The sequence below is a fragment of the Montipora capricornis genome, chromosome 1 (genome assembly GCF_036669925.1).
Source record: "Montipora capricornis isolate CH-2021 chromosome 1, ASM3666992v2, whole genome shotgun sequence".
Taxonomy (NCBI): Eukaryota; Metazoa; Cnidaria; class Anthozoa; order Scleractinia; family Acroporidae; genus Montipora; species Montipora capricornis.
The window spans coordinates 21,508,991-21,533,990 of record NC_090883.1 but is presented as its reverse complement, the minus strand read 5'-3'; the positions used below and the strand labels follow the sequence as shown (position 1 = coordinate 21,533,990).

Sequence of the window (25,000 nt, the reverse complement as noted above, 5' to 3'; positions counted from 1 at the left end):
AACTTGGTCAATGTTCCAAATATTTCTAATTTTCATCAAATTTGTTCATCACGTATGACCAAACTAGAATTTTCCCCAAACTAGTTTTCCAATATTTAAGGATTACGATAGCTGTATTAGCTCTGCTGCAAATGTGGTGACCGGGAAAAGAATACTTTGCGAGAAAAAGCGAAAACAGTTGTCCTCGTTTTTGCGGTTTTTCAAAATGGCCGACAGGTAACATAATACAGCCAGTATTTTTTTCAAGTTTGTAGAAGAGAAAATACTTTTAGAGCATCCTTTAGTAATTAAAAGCATAGTCCTACTGTCTGGTGGAATCTCATTAGAATTGGCTCTCATCTATCTGAGAAGTGGACACATATATGTTACATACTTGATAGTAAAATTCCTAACCAAAGACAACCTACATCCACATAGAAAGTAAAGAGAGTTTAAAAATTCAAGTTTAACTTTGCTTGGCTTTCTGAGAGAACTGCTCTTAAGTCTCAGACCTCCTTCAATAAATATCTGTTAATCAGCAACATCATAAACAAGTCCTTTTCCTTTTTACAACTCTCAGGTAAATGAAAACGGGCAAAAAATAGTCTGTGTCGTTCAGGAAAGGAACTTTTGACGCTGACTTTTTTTGTTTGTTGATAAGTATTGTTTTCTTTTGTTTGCTTTTAATGCATATCGTACCTGGTGTTGTTATCCGTGGTGATGTTGTGGTGAATGCTGAAATAATAAGGAAGGTTGTCAGTGTTTGATAAACTAAAATGGATAATGCACTTCCCGTGGGCCTTAAAAGATTGAAAAAGCAACAGAACCGATAAAACGCGTGTCCTTAATTACTGGGTTGCCGCAAACCCAGTCGGAATCTGTCTTTAATTTCGTCGTTTTTTACTTTTTCGTTTTCTTTTTTTTTTTAGTATTTTTTTCCGTGTCGGTAAAAGTCTTGCCTGTCACTCCCCTGCTAAGTGGTGGCTTTGTGCATAGAGCCTTCTGCGCGTATTTTCTTAGGGTCGAGAGGGTAGTGGGAAATGCGTAGATTTCTCTGGTGGACACAGTAGAACGATTAACTTAACCGGCAATGGCGTCGAGAGTCATGTAACGCGAATGGCGTTTTAGTGGATCTTTGAACAAAATATACCCTTATGAAGCTCAATAATGGCAAGTCAATTGGATAAACTAGGCAGGAATCTCAAAAGCGACGAGTAATGGACTTCGACAACAATCTATCGCCCGTCGAGCCGAAATCAAAGTGAGCTGTATTTACCTGAAGTACATGGTAATTTAACACGATCGAGTTTCTTGTCTTCACGCACGCAATGAAATAGGAAGAGGTTTTCGCCTCTAAGAGCAAATATGTTGTTTGTTTCAATAAATTTTTCGCTGAAAAAGGATTCTGTGGTATTTTCAGCCTCTGTGAATAATAATATCATGTTGTGTATTGAATTTTCAAGCTTAAGGTTTAAATGTGATATGGGAGAAGTTTTTTAGTATTGCTCTGTAAACAGGAAGGGTTCACAGGCCTGTTGGAAGCGTGCTTGAGTTTCAACAAAATGAGCCCCAAAATCAGGGTTAGGGTTCACAGGCCTTCTGTTTTACGAGTGGTACATTATTTTGGTCTCCCATCCAAACACTAACCCCGCAGGACAGGGCTTAACTTCAGTGAACATCGGTATTACAAAGCTGTCAGATGCTCAGAGGGCACGCTCAAACTTGTAGTCAAAAGAAGTTTATCAACATGTCAGCCCAGAAGCCAATGTTTCTCACTTCCCATTTATTTTCTTCAATTTTTCTGGGTTCAGTACTTTGCTAGTAACCACATGTCTTCTCAGACTATTTACCCAAGACTTCTACCATGGCACTACAATGATAGACAATACCAAAACAATATCGTGCACTGTTAGAGCTACATATTACGCAAGGACAGATCTGTTTCGTTGTACGAACGTCTGAGGACCTGTGAGCCAAAGGGCCTCGTCTGGTATGACTTCTTAATGACCCTCCAACTTGAAAAAAATTGCCTAGAACGGTGCACGTACCACAGGCAACCCAGTGTACCCTCACGGAGGGTCTAGTTAAATCAAGCAAAACGTCTTGAATAAAGTCGTCTATCATTTAATGCATATCGTACCTGGTGTTGTTATCGGTGGTGTTGTTGCGGTCAACTCGGCTGAAATAATAAAGAAGGTTGTGAGTGTTTGATAAACTAAAATGGATGATACAGTTCCCGTGGGTCTAAAACGATTGAAAAAGCAACAGAACCGATGTTTAAGATGAATTCCGTATAATTATGAAAAACGCAGTAAAACAGAATTTTGAAGAGGGAAATTTGACCTCCTCTCCAACCCAATTATTGCAAAGAATAGAGCTCTGTTTTTTTTCGTCGTTAAAACATTGGAATGGATGGGGAGGTAGGCGGCGAGGAAGCTGTTTTCCCGCCAAAAAATTATTGCGTTACGTGCCTGTCAGGATAAGTCGCAATTACTTCGTTTGGTCATCAGTGAGGTATTATTTCAACAGTTCTGTACAAAAAAAAACTGCAGAATTACAAAGTTTCGGAACTTTGCAATTCTGTAACTCGGTAATGTTAAGTGCTTTCTCTCACGTATGTAACGTTTTAGGACTATTAGCAATGTAAGTAGCGCTAGTATTGTAATGTACTTGTTAGTACTGTAATGTACTTGTATTAGTTTTCTGTTTTGTTAAATAATAACATTTAAGTTATAAAAAAAAAAACCAGAACCGATAAAAAGTGTGTTCTTAATTAAAACAAGCAACACGTCTTGAATAAAGTCGTCTATCATATTTTTTGAGCTTAAGACAGCAAAAGCTCATTCGATACCTCGAACTTAAGTCACAGACCTACTTCCGGCAATAAATAATGGAATAATTTTTATCTGTTAATCAGCAACGACCATAAACAAGTCCTTTTCGTTGTTCTACTGACGCAATCGTTGTCTCACATCACCGCCCAAAAAATCGTATCAATTTTGTTTTCAAATACATAAAACACAAATCCTACACACCATTTCTGTCACCACAGTAAGGCAAGTTACAAGCTGGAGGCTGTACCAACTGGTACACGAAATAACTACCACAGTTCCGGAACTTGATGTTGCTCTTGAAATAACAACAGTCTGCAGTCCATCCTGGACTGTTAAGTGGACGTCATTAAGCCATCCTGGAGCATTTTGTACCACATCTATCGATTGGAACACATCGCTCTGGATTCTGATCGCCAATGTCCCATGTCATGTGATACTAGTCGTGTGACACGATTTTGTTTGGACCCCATGTATGGCAAACGTAGCGTGTGACGTTCCTTAAGGAATGCAGTGGGATTCACTTTACAGCGTCACCATAGTGCTGATCTTTTGCAGGACTCTGGCTAAAAGTATTTTAAATTACATTTTGTTTTGAACCGTATCTACTTACAGCAGTATCGGAGCCAACATAGTGGAGGCTTTTGCAGCTCATAGACGTAAAATTCTCCACAATTTTTCACTTTGATACTGTTCTGCCATCTACAGTCGTTTCCCCACCAGAAATAACAAACCGTTCTAATCACTTCACCATTGGCTACGGCAGGGTTGCTACCATTGATCCAGCCTGGGGCATGCGTACCACAGCGATGGGCCCTTTGTGGACGTGTGTTTGGTATCTTATCTCCAGCATCACCAGTGAAACGATACCACCCTGGGATGAGATCATCCCTATCACACTTCACCGAGCATTGATCAGTGTTTCCAACGAGGCGGTCAGAGGAAGTGATAGTCTGGTAATTGCCACTCGTGCATGGATCAGGCGCTGTAGCAAAATAAACCAATTCGATACAATTATTCCCCTTCATATTGTCATTGGTTAATTTAACGTTAGACAAATTATCTTTAATTTGAAAAATATAGCCGACTTCCTGGAATCCTCAAGGGGGCGAAATGCACATGCGCACGCGAATTTGCGAGGATATGCGTCTCCTAGAAATTTCACGCGCACGTGTGTATTTTGCCCGCCCATCAATCCATCGCCGAAATTAGAAACTACTCGAAGTCTACTGGCGTTTTTGGTTTGTTGATCAATGTTATTGCCTTTGATTTGTTTGTAATGCTTATCGTACCTGGGGCGCGTTTCTCGAAAGTCTCCAAACTTTAAGGGCCATTTTTGGGCGTCACAATTCCCTTTGTATCTTAAGAACGTTATTTTTCTTTTTGTTTGTATATAATCAGACTGCGAACACTATAAAAAGGAATTGTAAACCGTGATCCCCTGTAACTGATGAAGGTCGTATGACCGAAACGTTTTAAACCACATTAAATTTTCATTTTTTAGCCACCAGAAGTTGTCCGTCCATTGGCCTTTTTAAACCATTTTTTTACAAATCTACATGCCGTGGTTTGGACTTTGTATCTCTCTGGGATCCTTCTGTTGGCCAAGCATCTTCGTTGGCTCAGGAAGCCCTCTCATACTGCTGCCATATGTATTTAGTAAATTTTCAGCTCCGACTATTGCATTTCTAGCTTTTTGATTGGCTAAAAAACTCCGACTATAAGGCAATAGTCGAAGTTTTACGTCATATTGAAAATAGTGCGCCAAGATGCTCTTTCCGGACGCTTTATAAAATTGTGGAAATAAAAGTCGGCGGCAAAACCCGGTTTGAGAATTTACCAAAACAATTATTCCATTCGTCCTTGTTGGATATGAAGTGATTATAACCAACTCGCGCTACGCGCTCGTTGGTTATTTTATCACTTCATATCCAACTCGGGCTCATGGAATAATTGGCAGTGTTGGCAAAGTAACTCAAGACAAAAATCAGTAATAAGTTGTAAGAGACCATTTTGCAGGTCACAAAACAATTATGTTTTTTGATTCCGAGCATATATACAGCCTTATATTATATATATACAGCCTTATTATATATACAGCCTTATTATACAGCCTTATATACAGCCTTATTATACAGCCTTATATACAGCCTTATATTATATATATACAGCCTGTATTATATATACAGCCTTATTATTATTATAATATATATATATATATATATATATATATATATATATATATATATATATTCACTAAAAATACTCACTGGGCGTGGTCTAATGTCACTTTTAATGGAGTGTCATACAAAAAACGTCATGCAAGGAAACAATAGGACAATGAACACTCTTTCTTTTCTCTCTCAGGCGATCAATACTTAATTTAAACAAAGTTGCAAACTTGTAACGTAACGGTATAGCATACGCCATTTCATAGTTGTCACGTTCAATGTGCAGTTATAACGGAAATGTTGCTAATTAAAAAGTAGCACTATAGACAGTACGACTGTTCAAGTTAAATTAATAGAGCAAAAATTACGGTGACTTGAAAATGTCGGACACGTACGTCTGGTGTTTTGGCATTTCAAAATTTTTGTTTGTAGAGCAAGTCGTTAACTGTCGTACATCTGGAAAGCGTTATCGATGCTAAACGACCGATTATCAGCTTATAGTAGCTTTCTACATGTTATTTCTTTAAAGTGATGATGGATGGCATTTTAAACAATAAAATACCGCATTAAATGGCATGTCGCTTAGTTTCCATTCAAGGGTGGCCGCTTAAAACAGGTAAAAATAGCAAAGATAGACAAACATAGGACTGCTACAGGGTGGTCGCGGCCGCTTAATTAATAGAGGTGACCGCCTAACACAGGTAACAACTACAGCGTTTGCATGAGCGAAAAATCGGGTCTTCGAAAACTGGCCGATTACTAGAGGGTGGCCGCTTAATACAGGACCGTTATATACAGGTTCCGGACTGTATATATGCTCGGAATCAAAAAACATAATTGTTTTGTGACCTGCAAAATGGTCTCTTACAACTTAATACTGATTTTTGTCTTGTCCTTTCGCTGTTGCATTTTGAGTTACTTTCTCAGAAAACCTTGATATAGTTAACAACATAATAGATAGCTTCACCAGACGATAATGTGTTCTTTACTTATTCGTAGGCAATTTATGCTTCTCTGAACCGATGTTTTGCTGAGCCGTGGAATGCACCTTCGCCATTGGCCCTCCAGTCAAAATAGAATAAGAAAGTCGCTCCAGGTTCTTTGATTGCACAAATTGTTGACAATATGAGTTAAAATTGAAAATAAAAATAAAAGAAGAAGCAAGATTACAAGTGATACAACTGTCAGTCAAAGCTCGAAAAAGCATTAGTTGTCGGAGCATGAAATATATTCTTTGTATGTAACTAATGCAAAAGGTGTTAGATTTGTGATTTATTCATCCAAATTCCATTTTTAACTAGCTTTTCCTTAATTAATCGTGGTTTATAACTTGATTCTAAATTCTTGACATTGGTCACATTTCGGAACGATGATGAACAGCTGCAGAGAGACAGACTGCAAACTACATCTCGCCTTGTTATTTTCCTTCCCATGCATATGCAATTCTCAACTTTCTGTATCACAGTAGATACCGCAGAAAATGAAACATGGCAATTGTTTCAGTGTACTTTTATCACAAGAAACTCTGCCTATAACATTTTCTATATAATTATTATTCTATACTTGGTCCTTCACCCTATTTTATCGGCTCCGCGGATGGTGGGAGATTTGTGCAGGTGCGAGTCCCTGAGTCCTGTAATGGTTAACTGCCCTCCCCACAAGTGACTGAACAGGGGGGCCTCACTCCTCCCCCAATCAAACCAATCTTCAGCAGGGAGTGTTATTAGAAGTTTAACGTCGTTTACCGAGGACATGCATGTGGATTAAGAGGCGCTTTTCCCCTTTGATCTTGCTTTCTCCAAACCATTTTCGATAATCAGCAACCCTTATATACTACGACTGACAAAAATGACCTGGAGCACGGGTTTATTTTAAACACTGGCTGACTTTTGTTTGAATAATGGCTCCAAAGAAGCTTTGGAAAGCAATGCATAACCAGTAATCCTATCTCTTTCCAAAAGACAAGACTGTTCTATAAACCTAAAGTGAGCCAATGAGTTCTTCGCGTGGGAAGAGTAGTGTGGGAGATTATTGTACAAATTAATATCTTTAAAGACCTTGGAAGCAGGGCGCATCGTAATCGCATTGATCCTTCCTCACGTTATACTTCATTCCGGCTGGGCAGTCCATTTCATGAGCGATGTCATTTAAACAGAAAATGTATCCATAGCAATTGTCTGGATTCCTGTAGTTACCATCTGGTTTGCCTTTACAGCGAAAACCAGCTAAAAATCATGAAAAAAAAAAAAACTGTAAAATATGTGTCAATAACCGTCACTTGGGGTATGACGTCTCTCGAAGAGAAAAATCAGTGATATTTTTTTACAGGAGGTAAGCGTTTATAAGTTTTACGTACGAGAAGCCAATTCTCATTGCTAAGATTGCTTACCACTACAAGGGTTAAAGTTTCCAAACATTTCCATTAAAAAAATAAACTTTAAAATTAACTTTGTGGTAGACAATACGAACTAGTCAGGAAAAGGTCATAGGTCACGATAGGCGAAAATGCTTGTCGGAAATGTTGAATTAAACCACTTAAGGAGACCAATCCGGCTGGGCGTGGCCCAGGCCTTTTTAACTCCCAAAAGAGAGCATATTAAATAGGTATGCTTATATTTCTTCGCAAGACCTTCACGGCTATTGATGATGGTGGTTTTTGTCGAGAGCATCCTAAGTGAAACCAAAGTCCGAAATTTACCACCTAAGCGATACGACGAACATCCCCACCCCTTTCAAATGTGAGTCCTCCCGGAGGGTTTTTTCGCCAAGGATAAGGGGGGGGGGGGGGGGGGGCGTGGAAAGGGAGAGGGGTTCCTCAAGCATGTTCAAGTTAAAAAATGCACAGCTTCGTATTGAATATTTGCTGGGATTAACATATACCATCGTCTACGCCTGCGAGAATGCCACACTTTAACAATTTTCAGTTCTGGCAGTAAAGCAGTCCTGACTCCTAATAGTATCCTATAGTTTAGGGGCAGAGCATTTGAGCCAGAAAAACACCTCTTCATCTAAGTGAAAAACACTTCTTCATCTAAGTGAAGTATTTATTTATTTATCCACTTTCACCACAACTGTGGTGGAGGTCGCAAAACAGGGCGAGGCTCCAAATTAAGTGCACCCTTTTACCCTCCCAACCATGATATACCACAGAAGACAGACTACAACACCGGGAACTACATGCCCTACTCTTTGCGACAAGTGTGCGGGTTCTTTTACGTCTCACAGGATTATGAACATTGGAGGGTTGTGAGACGGGACCTCCGGCTTATCGTCCTTATCCGAGAAGACTAGAGATTCTAACCATTTGCAGATGTAATTACAAAGGCAGCACTTTCTCCTCAGTTATTTAAAGACTTTGAGTGTTGGTTCGGCCGGAGATGAACTCACGACCTCCCGCGTGACAGCCCGGTGCTCAACCAACTGAGCCACCTGTGCGCGGTAAACAAAAGTAAGATTAAGAGTAAGAGTTCGTTGTAGCTGTCCCGAGTCTTCTGCTACTCAACAGTGTCTGGAAAAGGCAAAACAGATCCGCAGTCAGGTGGTTGACAAGGAGAGGGCGCTAATCTTCCTTTACATGGACTGTGTTTTCCCGTTTAACGTCAAGTTCCTTGTGTTCTTAGAAGAGTTTAAAGTCTACCTCACGCTACGTTTCGCATCAGCTGTAGTTTTTTGTTTCAAATATCATGCGTCATTTGAGTGTAAGGAAGTTACGTCCATGTTTCAGCAAAATTTTGAGTGCATGGAATGGCATTTTTCGAACTATTGTAGTAGTTTGACTTATACTTATACTATCATGTCAGTTCACGCAATTTTTTAGTAGCTTTCAATTCAGGCATGAAACAACAAGCATTCTTGCAAGTTACATTATTCTCCCAAAAAGCGGGCCCCTCTCACAGGTTCAAAATGTAATCTCGTCCCCATGGTGTCTACTGTAAAATGGATTTATTTTATTTCTTCTGGAATGGGACAAAAAAGAACTAAATACTACTCTAAACAGCAATATTCCTTGAGGTAACAAATGGGGCATACCTTTAACCGGCTCTGCAAATACCAAAAGTACAATGCATATGATCGAGCCAACACAAATTGTACCAAACATCATCTTGTCCTCTATTAGTCACCAGTAAGTACCTGTGAGTTTTGAAATAAGAAAACCTCAGCAAACTGTAGGTTTTAACGATAATTATCGAATTAGTGTAATCTGTGCTGAAAGCACCTATGTCAAATAGAAAATGAAATAGTAAGTTAAATAACCAGACTCACAATGTCAGTATGAGGCAACTGCTTTTGGGACACGAATCATTTGATATGCTTACTTTGCAACACTTATTCCTGCCCGCATTTAAAGGCTGGTTTGCAGGTACGACGCAAGCATAAGCATAAGAAGCATACGGAGGTGCATTATGCGTATGGTGCTTGTGCTTTTACTTGTGTCGCACCAGCCCTTAAACCTTAACACCAGTGATCACATGCAACTGAGCTTTCCGAGCCTATCTAGATCTACTTGCAGAAAACATTGACCACTGTGGCTGATTTGGTGGTTACCTATTGGCAATATTTCGTTTTCAAAGGATAACAACGAAACGAATAGCAAAACGGATCGTTCATTAAAAAATTACCTCAGATTATTCTTCCTGTCGTTATAATGGCTTTGCCGTTTAAGTTCTTTAATAAGTTGGTTCTTTAGGTTTCTTCAGTTAATTCAAAGAAAGGCCTCGTGGTAGGCTCGATTTCCGCCGTTCACTCGCCGGTTCGGGGGTATCTTCCCCGAGAAGAGACGGCTGGACGCGTGGGCTAGAGATTGTGCCTGTGACGTTAATTCAAAATACGTGGCGCTTCTTCAAGCGTTTACTCGGAATGCCATGTGACGCAGAAGTAAAGTCTCTGTTAAGAGCCCAGAAAGGCTCATCAGGCCGGAGATTATCACCGGTTTCTGTAGCATGAAACGACTAGGAGTATTTCTACTCCCCCCTGGATGGGATGCTAGCCCATCGGCTAGCCCATCGCATGGTTACCCCCAGCATTTTTGCTGGTACCCATTTATACACCTGGGTGGAGAGAGGCACCGTGAGAGTAAGGTGTAGAAGTAAAGTGGTTCATTTTGGAAAAGGTAGTTTTTAGTTTGAGTGATATTCAAATTTTCCAAGTACGGAAAATAACAAGTAAAGTAATGTACCGGTGAACATCGCTTAAATTAATGTTTACAAACCAGTCTCTCCGTGAGCGTAAATTGGGTTGCCTTTGTAGATTTTTGTCGTCCTCAAATTTTCATACTTGGGGAGGGAAGGGCAGGGGGACAGGTCGCACTAGAACAAATTCTCTTTATTTTACCAATAATTGTATGAATGTTAAACGTTTTTCCATTGCGACCCCTTCAGGCAAACTTTGAAAAAAAATTGCAGGCTGACTAAAAGATCAGAGATACCGAAGTGTAGAGGGGGGTGGGAAGTATTTTCCATGACAATCATCGACTAACAGTGGGCTCTGATCATCCTTCGTCGTCGTATACGCCTTCTTCGTTCTGCAAAGCGCACAATAATTTCTTGCCGTCGCAGCTAGATTTTGGGTTTGATGTTGAAAATTTAGGTTCAAGATTAAATAAAGCGAAAGTGCAGAGAGAACTGCAATTTGTTCGGGTCGCACGTTTACGTTTTCTGTGGGGTTCAACGAAACCAAAACATGTCATAATTGTTTACACAAGCGTTTTCACAATGTTTACACAAGAATTCAGGCTTGTCATGTAGCAATATGTGCGACCGGAACACAAACCAAAGCAAAATTGGCCAATTTTGGGGGTAAAATTAGACCAATCGAATCCCGAGAAAGCTCCAGAGCTGCTCAGCCCGGAGACGAAACACTATTTTTAAGATATCTTCTTGTTTGTAAATAATTGCATAAATTAAATTGGTCAAGAACATAAAAATTCACCTAAATGCGCAGTAGGTAAGCTCAAAGAAATATTGTTGGCTTCATTTGATTTAATTTAATTTAATTTATTAACTTTGCCAGTCAAACTGACAGAGCGCCACCACGGTTTGCGCCAATTACTGTGGCCCCTGAAGGTGTTCGATTCTTTCAATGAGTTTGTTAAACGTATGTCCAACCAGACAAAATTACCACGGAATTTGCCATTTGGTTTCAGTGTTGTACATAACATCTCAGTTAGCAAAATATCCAGAAATGCAGATCACTGCTCGACGGTCGACCGAAAAATGCAGCTGTTGTCGAAGTCCATCATTCGTGTTTTTGAAGATTCCACATGTTCATTTTTTCCCCGCTTGTGTTGTTTATCGAATTGTCGTTCCATTCTTGAGCTCCATAAGGGTATATTTTGTTAAAGATCCACTAAAGCGTTACATCGACTTCGACGTCACTGCAAGTTAATTATATATTCTACTGTGTCCACTGGATAATATCTACGCATTAATTTTCTACTACACCCTAAACCCTACCAAAAATGCGCGCCTCTAGGCACAAGGCAATACTTAACAGGGAAGTGACAGGAAAGACCCCATTGCACAACTTTTTCGATACCCGACACAGGACAAAAAAAAGGACCCAGTAATAAATTTTTGCCTGCTCGATTTGGGCAGCCTAGTCTCTGATTGGTGGAGATGAACAATGGCTTACTGTGGTTTCGGGAGTGAGCACTGGCTCATTTCCCGAAACAGCGGCAGGTAATCGATCCTAGTCCCTTGGCTGTGGTTGCATGAGGAAATAAAGCACGATCTTAAGGACGTTCGCGCCCATTGCTACTGCGCATTTTTTCGCGCATGTCAAGCACATGTCATTCATCGCAGACCACGCAGGTAAACACGATGCTAAAGGCGCAAATATTTTCCACAAGAATAGAACGCGAAAGTATGTGGCATCATGGGATAGCTGTGGACCCAGGTCTTCTCGGAAATGTCACGCAATGGCGTGACAGTGCGAATAAACAATCGCTTTGCGAACTTCGCAGCGATTTTACTCTCTTGAATGCTCGGTGACCCCCATTTTTCTTTCCGTAGATCACTTCCTATCTTGATTTTGTCCATTTTAACACAAAACAAAAAAAATCTGTACGTGAGAAGTTACAAATATTTGGCCTTTTATGCTCTCGTGCGACCGAAGTTTTCTTTCTTAGACTAATATGTCTCGTTTTTCAAGGTCTATTTCACCTCAGAAAAAGACAACAGCTGCAAAGGTTAATTTAGTTATATTAGTTATGTTGAACTGAGTACGTTTACCTGATCTAAATTTCACTAATGTAGTTTTTTTATTGCTGACAGTTGTAAGCCAAGATCGTCTTAAAGTAACGCAATCTTCTAAAAATGCACCTCATGATCTCGAAAACGAGCACGGTGACCCCCCATTTTTTTTGCCTTTTTGGCAAAAGTAGGTCATTACCTTTCTGCGTGGCAAGTTTTTAAAAAATCTGTACGTGGGAACGTTTTGGGCGCGAACGTCCTTAAGTAAACGAACAGCCTTGGTTGGTTTGTATAAGGTGTGGTCGACCGGGGTTTGATACCGCATGAGGTCTCGTTTTACGTTGTTTCACATGTCAGAAAAAGTATCACGTCACTGACGGGCATTTATTATCTTAAAGATCTTGCCCGGCTGCTGAGCATATAGTCACAGCGAAAAATGTAATAACGACAATTTACACGAAGTTGTTGAGATATAAATAGTCAAATGAATGTACAAGCTTGTGACTTAGGAATAACCTTATTTAACTTTCGAAAGAAAAACATATGACATTTCTGTTTTCGGAAAATGAAAACAGATGGCTTGAAAGTTTACACATTGAGTTTTTAAAGGAAACTGGCGGCTTTTGCTGTAATATTGATTGAATTTTAACGTCCACTTTGCGACCTTTATTCCCTGGTTGTCGAAGTCCATTTCTCGTCGGAGTAAAATGCCAGATATTTGTTTTCACCGCCTGTCTTGTTTATCCAATTGACATTCCATTCTTGAACTCCATAAGGGTATATGTTGTTTAAAGATCCACTATGTCTTCGACGCCATTGCAGATTAATTAAATAATCTACTGTGTTCACCGGATACAACCTTCGCATTTCTACTACCCCTTGAAACCTGCCAAAAATACGCGCAGAAGACTCTTACTTAGCAGGGGAGTGACAGAAAATTTGATATATTGTGCAACTTTTCCATTTTCTTGACAAAGAAAAAGACATTAATAAAACGGAGAATTTTCATTCACTCGACCCAGGCTCCGTGTTATATAATGGCTTGCATTTATAAAATCGAGCTAAATTTGTCCAACATCAGGGATCCGCTGCAATTTGGCACGTGGCTTAAATAGCCGTATTTTTCAGCATCGTGCAATGGAAACGAGCACGGTGACCCCCCTTCCCAATTTTTCTAGCTTTTTTTGACTGATCGCCTTCACGTCATAAAACAATGTGCGACGTTTCATTGGAAATCAATGACAAGTTCTATTTTAGCGAATCACGTTGAGTGTTTCATCATCATTTTTTTGTGACTTGATAATTTTTCCATAATTCGCAAAGTTGCAAATGTTTCCTCCAACATAAAGTCCGCATGAAATTGAAGACAAAGAGTTGACTCAAAGAGTTACCCTTGTTGGTAGTGCAACCAAACTCTAGTTTACAAGCTACGTAGATAAGCTGTTAGTAAACTATCAAAGCTGGTAGGTAGGTAGGTAGGTAGAGTCTGCATACGAGCCAAGTGGCCCATCAGGCCGGAGCTTAACCCGGTTTCCATGGCATGAAGCGACTAGGAGTATTTCTACTTCCCCCAGTCTATCGCAGGGGTTACCCCAGCATTTTGCCGCTACCCATTTATACACCTGGGTGGAGAGAGACACCGTGGAGTGTCTTGCCCAAGAACACAACACGATGTCCCCGGCCAGGATTCGAACCTGGACCATTCGCTCCTGAGTCGAGCACACTAACCATGAGGCCACCGCGCCTCCCACGCCTATCAACTATCAAAGCTGTGTAAGGCAAAAACTGAGCTCCAGGTAATGTTAAATTTGAGTGAATAGATCCGAATGTTGATCAATTTGCAAGTAATTTCCGTAACCGTGACCTGTGAAGATCTCTCACATCGTCGACACCGTGAATTTCGAGATTGAGGATTAAAAAATATGTATAATTTCGAATTCGGAGGTTTTCATCAGCTTGAATGCTGATTGCACAAAATTCTCTTACCTTCAAGTTGGATGATCCGTTGCTCTGCCGATTAGTAAGTGATAGGATCCTCTCAATTAATCAGGCTTTTACAGGGTTTCAAGTATTCTCTGAAACCATTGACCCTATGCCACTGCACATGTCTCACTTAACAATTAAGCTGCCTTACATTGCTTTTCTGGCTGCAATGTTAGTTGACCTGTCCCAAATTGGGAAGTTATAAGATCCAGAACTTTGGCAGGCATTTGCTAGATTGACACACCGCCAAAAGCAAGTTAATGAAACAAATAATAATAACTTCTCTTCGATTTTCCAGCGGCACGAATGGGTGTTTGTTTGTTTTGTTTTTTCAGATTTTTTATCCGATTTGATTTTCCTTCAGTTCTTCTTCCTATTTTGGGGATGGTTGAGGTTGGGCAATTATAAGTGTCAGCCGCGAGCACATCTTACGACGATACTCCTCCCATTTGGCAAATATTAGCCCATGCATTGACTTATGCTCCATGCATGGCCACGCACTGGCAATGAATTAGTTCGATTACGGTTTTGAACACTCTGTTTTGGTGGTTTTATCAGCAGTTTTCGTTTCTCGGTGACTCTTTGTGCGATTTGCGTATGGTTAGAGTCCCCAATGCCTCTTCATCAAATGAAAGCGTTATAACAAAAAAAGCAAAAGAAAAGAAAAGAAAGAACAATTATCAAACTTCTCTGCAAAGCTGGCGCTCCACTCGGTGGCGTTAGCTGCTGTTGCGGGGTTGTTTCTGTTGCAATTTTAAAACACGAAGAAATTTGTGCTTTCGTAATAGACCACGTTCGATATATGTTAAAATTCAGCTTAAAACAATAAACATGATCTTGAGATTGAGGGGAAGAAAATGAGAATTTGTATGAGTTTGCTTCTCGAAATCTCATGGTGATGTCTTTTGAATGATTTTTAATATATCGAGATTGGATTGTTGCTAAACGTGTCTCAATTAATTCACTTGCATTGTCTTATAACGTCATGGACGATCACTTCAAATTAGCTATTAACGAGATGGCACAATATCTCGAACTCAAAGAATCTTTGCAATCTAAATTTCAAAAGCAGCAAATGTCTGCCCCTGGCTGAGCTTAAATTTCAAGCAATTGTATGGCAAAATTTAAAATTCCGCTCGGCAAATTCTGGTGCCGGTAGGATCCTCAAATTTTGTCAGTAAAATCCTTTGGTTAGCAACTGAAGTTTGCCATTCTCAAATTTCCCTACATTGACGGTTTTCTCAAGTTGTTTTAACGCAGATTCCCATATGAACACTGTTCTTTCGGACACGTTGGTGTACCCGTCAATATGGCTTCCAAAACCGTGATAAGGCGTATTTGAAATGATTAATGTTGATGAATTTGCTTGAACTGATTTAGGTAACCGTGACCTATGAAGATCTCTCATATCGTCGACGCCGAGAATTTCGACAGGGAGGATTAAAAAAAAATAGATAATTTTGAAATGCGGACGTTTTCATCAGTTTGAATGCTGATTCGTCATCTAGATTGCACAGACTTCCCCTACCTTCAGTGAGAAAAACTTGGATTGATTCCTCAGCCTTGGATGATTCGCTCTGGTGATGGGCAAAATGATGGCATCCTCCCAATTAATCAGGCTTTTATAGGGTTTTAGGTATTGTCTAAAACTTGGCTTATTTTTAAGGAGTCTGGTACTCTGTTTTAAGCCTACCTCAGATTGAGCGGTTGATTGATTTGATTGTCAATTTTTAAAATTGTAAATCTGAAACTTGATTAAATTAATTAAACCACTGACCCCATGACACTGTTTGTGTCTCACTTTACAATAATAAAGATACCGCCCATTGCTTTGTCTCCAGCCGGCTGCAATGTCCAAAATGGCAAGTTATGAGATCCCAGAACTTTGGCACACATTTGGCAGATTGTTACACCACCAAAGAGCAAGAAAATAAAAATACTTGCCTTGGATTTTCTAGTGTACGAATGGGCGTTTGTTTCTCTGGTTTTAATTCAATATTTATCCAGGGGCATCCAATTTAGCAGAGCTTGTGTAAATGGGGCACTGACGCAAAACAAAAAAACAAAGACATTAAAACTGTACATCAAAAACTAGACAATTAAGTTATCAAGGCCACATGTACCGCAGGCGTTAGTGTTTAAGATAGTTAGAAGTTCTCTCGATACTTAGCAGTTTTTGCGAAGGGAGGGCACAGCAAATCACGGCTTCTGGTGTGCGCGTGCCTAAGCTGTGAAAGTAAGTACCAAGACGCTATTCCGTGAACATTTATGGACTAAATTGCATTTGAGATGATTTGTTCGTGCTTTTAGGTTGGGCCAGCCAGCCAAGTGTAGATTCAGTAACTCCTTAGCCCCGATAGACCGACCTTCAATAATACTGCGGCACATCTATTTTGCTAATCTAGGTAAGCTTTGCTCCAAGCTCCACAACTTTCCCAGACAGGCGAACAGTAATCGAACAATGGCAAGACTATAGTACTGTAGAGCATTTGGCAAGTTGGCTTGGAGAGAACCATACGCACTTGACGCAGAACACCCAATCTGGACGAGATATTGTCACCAATATATTCTATGTGGTCCTTCCAAGATAGAGTGTTGTCTAGGAGGACCCCAAGATATTAGAACCTGTTAACCCTTTCTAAACGCGTTACTGATTTCTATAACTAGATCGTCAGTCTGCGGTCCTCTGATGGGCACCAACAAGCATGATCTCGTTTTTCAAGATCAAGTATTAGAAAATTAGCGTGGAGCCAGCTTAGGACATTAGTTAGGCCACTAGTTAATTGATTTTCGTCGCCGTCGTCGTTGCTTAAGTTCCCCAGGCCAGTGGTATTTTGGGACTGCGTTGACTGAGTTCGTTACTGTATGAAATTCGAGTTATGACCATTCTATTTCACAGATAACCTTGCTCAAAATTTTCTGCGTCGCCTAATATGTCAAGTAGCCTAAAAATGTCAGTTTTTTCCCCACATGTAGGGAACAAGTTCCTGAAGCTCAGATCAAGCTCAGTGAAGAGAGTGGCCCCTATGCCCCGAGAACACGCATTGGTTGGGTTGTCATGGGCCCTCAGCTTCATCAGATGGTCGAAGAATTTTACAATCATGAGTATCAGTCGGATTCAAAAGTCGATGACAAGACGGACATCTCATAAAATGAATAGGGCATGCGATACATGTAAAAAGCCAAAGAAACCGTGAAGTTAGAAAATGGTCATTACCAAAATATTTTTATTATCTGTCAAAATTCGTAACGTCTTGCTTCTTAGTAATAAGATGCAGCCCCTTCACCCAAACAATAAGTTCAACAGCCTAATTGACATGTCGGCATATTCTGCACCGTGCTGATACATTAATGATGAATCACTAATCCCTTTCGTCTACAACGAGCACTTCAAGCATTTAACAATTATGAAGGAAGTTTGAGCGAAACGTCGTGATTTGTCAATGGCGGAGCAGGGTTTGGAACGTTACCAACCATATCAAGCCCCCCATATCAAGCCCCCCATATCAGGGCCCCCATATCAAGCCCCCAACCATATCAAGCCCCCCATATCAAGCCCCCCATATCAGGCCCCCCATATCAAGCCCCCAACCATATCAAGCCCCCCATATCAAGCCCCCTACCATATCAAGCCCCCCATATCAGGCCATGACATGACACACCATATCAGGCCCCGACCAACCATATCAAGCCCCTGATATTCTATCGTCAATATGACTTCATGACACACCATATCAGGCCCCGACCAACCATATCAAGCCCCTGATATCCTATCGTCAATATGACTTAATGACACACCATATCAGGCCCCTGATATTCTATCGTCAATATGACTTCATGACACACCATATCAGGCCCCGACCAACCATATCAAGCCCCTGATATTCTATCGTCAATACGACTTCATGACACACCATATCAGGCCCCGACCAACCATATCAAGCCCCTGATATTCTATCGTCAATATGACTTCATGACACACCATATCAGGCCCCGACCAACCATATCAAGCCCCTGATATTCTATCGTCAATACGACTTCATGACACACCATATCAGGCCCCGACCAACCATATCAAGCCCCTGATATTCTATCGCCAATATGACTTCATGACACACCATATCAGGCCCCGACCAACCATATCAAGCCCCTGATATTCTATCGTCAATATGACTTCATGACACACCATATCAGGCCCCGACCAACCATATCAAGCCCCTGATATTCTATCGTCAATATGACTTCATGACACACCATATCAGGCCCCGACCAACCATATCAAGCCCCTGATATTCTATCGTCAATATCACTTCATGACACACCATATCAGGCCCCGACCAACCATATCAAGCCCCTGATATTCTATCGTCAATACAACTTCATGACACACCATATCAGGCCCCGACCAACCATATCAAGCCCCTGATATTCTATCGTCAATACCACTTCATGACACACCATATCAGGCCCCGACCAACCATATCAAGCCGCTGATATTGTATCGTCAATATGACTTCATGACACACCATATCAGGCCCCGACCAACCATATCAAGCCCCGACCAACCATATCAAGCCGCTCATATTCTATCGTCAATACGACTTCATGACACACCATATCAGGCCCCGACCAACCATATCAAGCCCCTGATATTCTATCGTCAATACGACTTCATGACACACCATATCAGGCCCCGACCAACCATATCAAGCCCCTGATATTCTATCGTCAATATGACTTCATGACACACCATATCAGGCCCCGACCAACCATATCAAGCCCCTGATATTCTATCGTCAATACGACTTCATGACACACCATATCAGGCCCCGACCAACCATATCAAGCCCCTGATATTCTATCGTCAATATGACTTCATGACACACCATATCAGGCCCCGACCAACCATATCAAGCCCCTGATATTCTATCGTCAATATGACTTAATGACACACCATATCAGCAAGCCCCTGATATTCTATCGTCAATATGACTTCATGACACACCATATCAGGCCCCGACCAACCATATCAAGCCCCTGATATTCTATCGTCAATATCACTTCATGACACACCATATCAGGCCCCGACCAACCATATCAAGCCCCTGATATTCTATCGTCAATACAACTTCATGACACACCATATCAGGCCCCGACCAACCATATCAAGCCCCTGATATTCTATCGTCAATACCACTTCATGACACACCATATCAGGCCCCGACCAACCATATCAAGCCGCTGATATTGTATCGTCAATATGACTTCATGACACACCATATCAGGCCCCGACCAACCATATCAAGTCCCTGACCAACCATATCAAATATTCTATCGTCAATACGACTTCATGACACACCATATCAGGCCCCGACCAACCATATCAAGCCCCTGATATTCTATCGTCAATACGACTTCATGACACACCATATCAGGCCCCGTCCAACCATATCAAGCCCCTGATATTCTATCGTCAATACAACTTCATGACACACCATATCAGGCCCCGGCCAACCATATCAAGCCCCTGACATTCGATCGTCAATATGACTTTATGACACACCATATCAGATCCTGACGTACAATATCAAGCCCCTGTAATTAGATCGTCACCTTAAGGCTCTGACACAGCATATCAAATCCCTGTTATAAGATCCTCATTTATAAAGACATGACAGACCATATCAGGCCCCGACCTACGAACCCCCAGTATGGATGAGATTGTCAACAACAAGCCATGACCCACCATATAAGGCACTTAAGCTAATTTACGATATAATATTTCAAAAATTCGGGTTGGCTGAGTTCTTCAGCGAAAGTTTATTTCTTTATTTATTTTCTTTGTATTCTGTCCATTCATCGCGACATGGTTTCTTTACTTTAAGTGCCCGGCGGCTTGGAGCACTTGACAGAGGTGTAAATACTTACAACCGGCTGCGGGAATGAATCGAAAGCCAAATTTTTCTGCGCAAGAAAATGTGGTAAGAACTGAACAACGAACTGAATGCAGTTACGTGAAATCCGTAGCGTGACTTAATGACAGCCTCAGAGAGTCGCTTTTGCAAACTTAAATTTCCTTTACCAGTTCTTTTGTGCCTCGGTTGCACACCACCACAAGGCAAATGGACCGCCACGTTGTTTCTCTGATTGTGCAACACGTCCTTTAAAGCAGTTGTTAGCAAGTTAACTAGCTAGGCTCCTAGACTGTACCACGATACTTAAAACTAACCGGCGTTTGCGCCACCCGTGGTTAATTTCGAACTATTGATAGGGGCTTTTATCAATGACATTTGTTAAGACTTGATAATTCGAGCAATCGGGGCCGCATCTACGAGATTTCAGGTCCACTGAAATCTACCATGTGAAATTGTAAATTCACGTGGCTTACAGCAGGTTTTATCCCCTACTTTAGTTCTCTACAAAACTGGGTTTCCCTTCACGGCAACAACAACAACAACAAATAATATAATTTCCTTCAACACCTTTTTTACAAAAAGCCAATTGCAGATGTTGTCGTGTGTAAAAGTCAAACTTGCTCAGAGTTATCAACATGTAAACTTTTTGGTTTCAAATCTAAAAAACAAAAGGTTTGCGGCAAATCCGCCTCCTCCGAGATTTTCAAGGTTTGTAGTGTCACAATTTGACCTTACGAGTTATCTAAGCTAATCGAAAGGGTAACCGCTTTGTGTGCGATGCATTTTTTATACACCAGGCACGATTTACGGACAGGTTTTAAGCGTAAGGGCTATCTGTAAGGTCCGACCTTACAGGCTATATGAAACACTTTCAAATATGGCCGTCGACTTGTAACGAATTTGGTATTGTTCGCCGTTACCATGGCAACGAATAGAATAATATTTTTAGCTAACCTATTATGCTTTTTGCCTTTTAGTGGGAGAGTTGAAAGATAAAGATCATATCATGTCAAAACACATTTAAGAAACACGTTTGGTTTTCAGTAGGTTCCAATTCTCCACACTGGTGAAATCTTACATACATGCGTATCTTTAAAAGCGAGCTATACAGGATTTTGCAAATAACCATAATGATGACCTTTGTGAGCTTAAATTACTAATCTGTTTTCTACAGTGTTTGGTGTTTCCCATTTCGATTTCGCAAGAACCACTTTTCTAGGCGTGCACCAGTCATGCAAGATTGTAAATTATCGTAGCCGCTCTTACTCTTAGGTGTTGCGTTAAAAAAAAAAAAAAATGGAAAATTAGTAACCGCGGAAGTCAACTTTAATTAGCATTTTTTTGCACTCTCCATACCTGGGACAATCCACATTGCAAAGGGATTTATAAATTAAGGGGTTCATTTCATCAGTTATGGATGTAATTTTTTTACGACTCAAGTTATCTGAAAGGCATTGGTGTCATTCGCGGTCAATGACGAATGTATAAAAAGCTGCAAGCACAATGGGGAACTTTCGATTGAAGTGTGATCACAGAATAATCACTAGTACACTAGTTCGTGATACGTTCAAGCTCAATAAACATGCCTTTATTTCGCAAAGCTGTCACCGGCTGGTGCAAGTAATATAATGCAGATTCTAATCACTTATATCAATTACGCACAGGACTTTATCGGTGTGTACTAAATTAGTAAATGTACTGGATAAAATCGATTTCACCATTCCAGCTGATCGTTCGCTGCCGATATATACATGATGTCAGGCTACAATAGTACATTCACTAGTCTCAGGAAGGGTTAGGGACAAGGGTTAATTTCTCATCCCGACAACCTTTTTTATGATGACCGTTAAGTTTTGCTTATCCGTTAGGGCTAACTGTGCCTCCATTACATTGATAGTCGACATTATTTATTGGAACACTGATTGCACGAGAACGTCTGAAATACAACGACACTTCGCAAAAAATTTGAAGAAAAGTTCACATTGGTTAGTAGAGTGAATATGTTTGTATTGGAGGCAAAAAGTTAACTGGTACTCTTGCTTTCTTTTCTTAGCTGTTGAATCTGTCCATATTATCAAATTACGTGCAGTTATTTGGATGTCGGAGATAGCACGTCCGCGATCAAAGTTTTCTTTACAAAATTCAACGCCACAAGATCTAAATGATTTTAAGCATCTGTAAACTACACCACCTGCCGAAATAAATCTTTATCTCAGATAAAGGACAACTGCCCGTCTCCTTGCATCGCATCCTACAGATAATGCAAACGATTTTTTTTTTCATGTGGCCCATTGGATGCCGGTGACTCATTCACAGAGCCAAACGTTATACACAGAGGATTTTGGATCGCTGTGGGTCTCACAAGCAGAAACATGAGCCAAAACATTGTGTCGTTGGACAAAGTGCAGATGACGGTCATCCTGGGTACTGCTCACATTATTGTGCTCAACGATGCGGTGCATATGTTGATCCCGTCGACAATTGGCAAGAATAGACCTTTACAGCTTCGTTTTTTTCCCAATAGTAATGTTGCAAATAAATTGTAAAAGAAAGCAGTTGACATCTCTTCTCGTTTGTCCTATCGGTCGTTGTAAAACATCGAAGGCGGGACAGAACGTCTTCCATATGTGTGAAACTGTAAGACCACTCATTTTGTACTTAAATCCTATATCTCTAAAACGTAGAACTCTGTTGAAACATCTCCCCCTCCGTTCAAACATCAGTGACCACATATCATTTCCACACGGTGGAAAGTTCTTCGTACATGTACACAACTCATGCCGCGGTCTCTTTCTTTATTTTCCCACGGCTTCGCTCGCATCAAGAATGACACGTCACACATCGGGGCGCTCCAAATGGTCACGTGAGCAAGTCGAAAATTTTGTTCGGGGTGCAAACAGTTTAGTGATTTAGCAAGAAATGTAACTTATGCTTTTATCAGGGGCACCCAACGAGAATATTGTTCAAAACCACTTAAACATGAATGTTAAAGGTATTTTAGTATTTAAAAGGTAGATATCGGCATATTTTTTATCCCTTCAAAATTTTTCATCTGTTCGGATTTCCTAGCTGAAAGTCTAGTGATTCGAAAATTATAGGGATCAAAACTTACCTTGTCGAAAATTTCAGCCAGAAAAGAGATCCCGAAAATTCTAGGTGTCCATTTTAGGGTAAAAGTCCGTTTAAAATAGGCGATTATACCATTTTTTTCTATGTTGGAAAATACTAGGACAGGCGGGCAAGCAAGAAATTTTACAACAACGGTTCCGAAAATTGTAGATCTCAAATCGCCTTCCGAACAGATATTTTCCGAAATTGACGTTGGGTGCCCCTGTTTTATGATAAATTTAGTATCATCTGCAAGGAGCACCTTTGCAGTCTCAACAAACGCAACCAATTAGGATCACAGATAGTGTTCAGAAACTTTACATAATCTAACGCAGTAATAAACACCATAGCAACCCTACATTTACATAACACGGCCAGCATTTAAATTTACTGGTCAGTCGTTGTAAATTTCCTGAAGAATGTGGTCATTCGTCAATCATGAAGTTCTGAACTGAAGTTGAGCGCCTTTTGAAAATCCGTCCACTACAACAGTAAACAGACTACAAGTACGCAAAATAAAATCTTGTGTCCCAGTGAGTTGCTAAGCAAGATAAAGACTAGGACCTCTGTCTTTATAAGCGTCCCACATGCCAATTGTGACTCAGAAATAACGCATGATGGATGACGAATTGCTTGCAGCGTTTGCCTTGTGGTCACCAAAATCGGATAATAAAGAATTGCGTAATTACCTCCTGTCGTTCTCTAAATCGGTATTAGTATTAAATGTGCAGTCGTCTGTACTTTAAGTCTCATCGGTAACAATGCGAAAGGTTAAAACGTTACATTTTGTGTGTATTGTTTCCAGAATGCAATTTCCTGTAGCGAAATTTAATAATATGCATCTTGTCACATGTAGCATCTTCAGACGTGACAACCGTTAACTACGGAGCAGAGGTCACGTCGAGCGAAGTTGCGAGGCGATATCTGATATGATGATAAAAAATAAAACACAGCCGCTTTGGGATTAAGAATTTATTTTCATTTTGTTGATCATCGAACTGTTCGTGACTTTTACTGACCGTACGGAGGCCAAAAAGTGTTAAATATGACTGAGAAATCCTGCTGTTTGCTGGGGCCTGATATGGTTGGTCGGGGCTTGATATGGTTGGTCGGGGCTTGATATGGGGGGTGTAATATGGTTGGTAACGTTCCAGCCTTATATGCAATGGCGAGCAGATCAATTACCGGTACTTGCCGAAGCCGAAGGCTGACACAAATAATTGATCTACGAGAGTGACAAATCACGATGTTTTGTGATAACCGAGTTCACTGATAACTGTTTTATCATTAGTTTGTTTTTCAGAAATTCCCAACAATTAAATCACTTTCGGAAAGCTCAGGAAAGCAAACTGCCATTTTCGCACAAGAACGTGATTTCAATTACGCATGAGCAGAATATTATTTACAGGAAAACACTTATTTGTAGGCAGTTATTTGCAGGTCATGTGGTTGGCTCTCGGCCAATGAAAAGGAAGGAAAAATACATCGAATGAGAAATACATTTTTTTCATTCATCGGCTCCTTTCACGGGAACAAATTTTGACGGGAACAACTTTCACGTGGACAAATTGTTCGTAGAGCACTGCACTATGGATCAACAAATCACTTCTGTCTGCAAATCTGCATTTTTTCACATAAGTAACATTAGGAAAATCAGGAAATGCATATCTCAACATGCTGCTGAAATCATTGTCCACTCATTATTTACGTCCAGACTTGATAACTGTAATGCTTTACTTTGCGGTGTTCCTAAGAATCTCACTGCAAGACTTCAACGCATCCAGAATTGTGCAGCGCGCCTGATAGTTGGATCGAGTAAGCAT

The 25,000-nt window shown here is 40.5% G+C and overlaps 1 protein-coding gene and 1 long non-coding RNA gene across 2 annotated transcripts in view; one reads left to right on the top strand and one right to left on the bottom strand.

The window, feature by feature from the left end:
* The window catches only part of LOC138060187 (pancreatic secretory granule membrane major glycoprotein GP2-like), a 24,736-nt gene extending 8,883 nt beyond the window's left edge, over positions 1-15,853 (bottom strand). Inside the window, exons 1-6 of the mRNA XM_068905911.1 lie at positions 15,683-15,853; positions 9,011-9,112; positions 7,039-7,206; positions 3,424-3,795; positions 2,120-2,158; positions 679-714 (exon numbers count right to left, since the gene is read on the bottom strand). Coding sequence (XP_068762012.1) covers positions 679-714; positions 2,120-2,158; positions 3,424-3,795; positions 7,039-7,206; positions 9,011-9,083 — 688 coding nt within the window. The 5' untranslated portion in view covers positions 9,084-9,112; positions 15,683-15,853. The remainder of the gene's footprint in view (positions 1-678; positions 715-2,119; positions 2,159-3,423; positions 3,796-7,038; positions 7,207-9,010; positions 9,113-15,682) is intronic.
* A 4,107-nt stretch (positions 15,854-19,960) lies between these two features.
* Positions 19,961-22,839, top strand: LOC138052362 (uncharacterized). Its single transcript, XR_011133048.1, has 2 exons — positions 19,961-20,135; positions 22,386-22,839. It is a non-coding gene; the product is annotated as an uncharacterized lncRNA (long non-coding RNA).
* Positions 22,840-25,000: the final 2,161 nt, after the last annotated feature.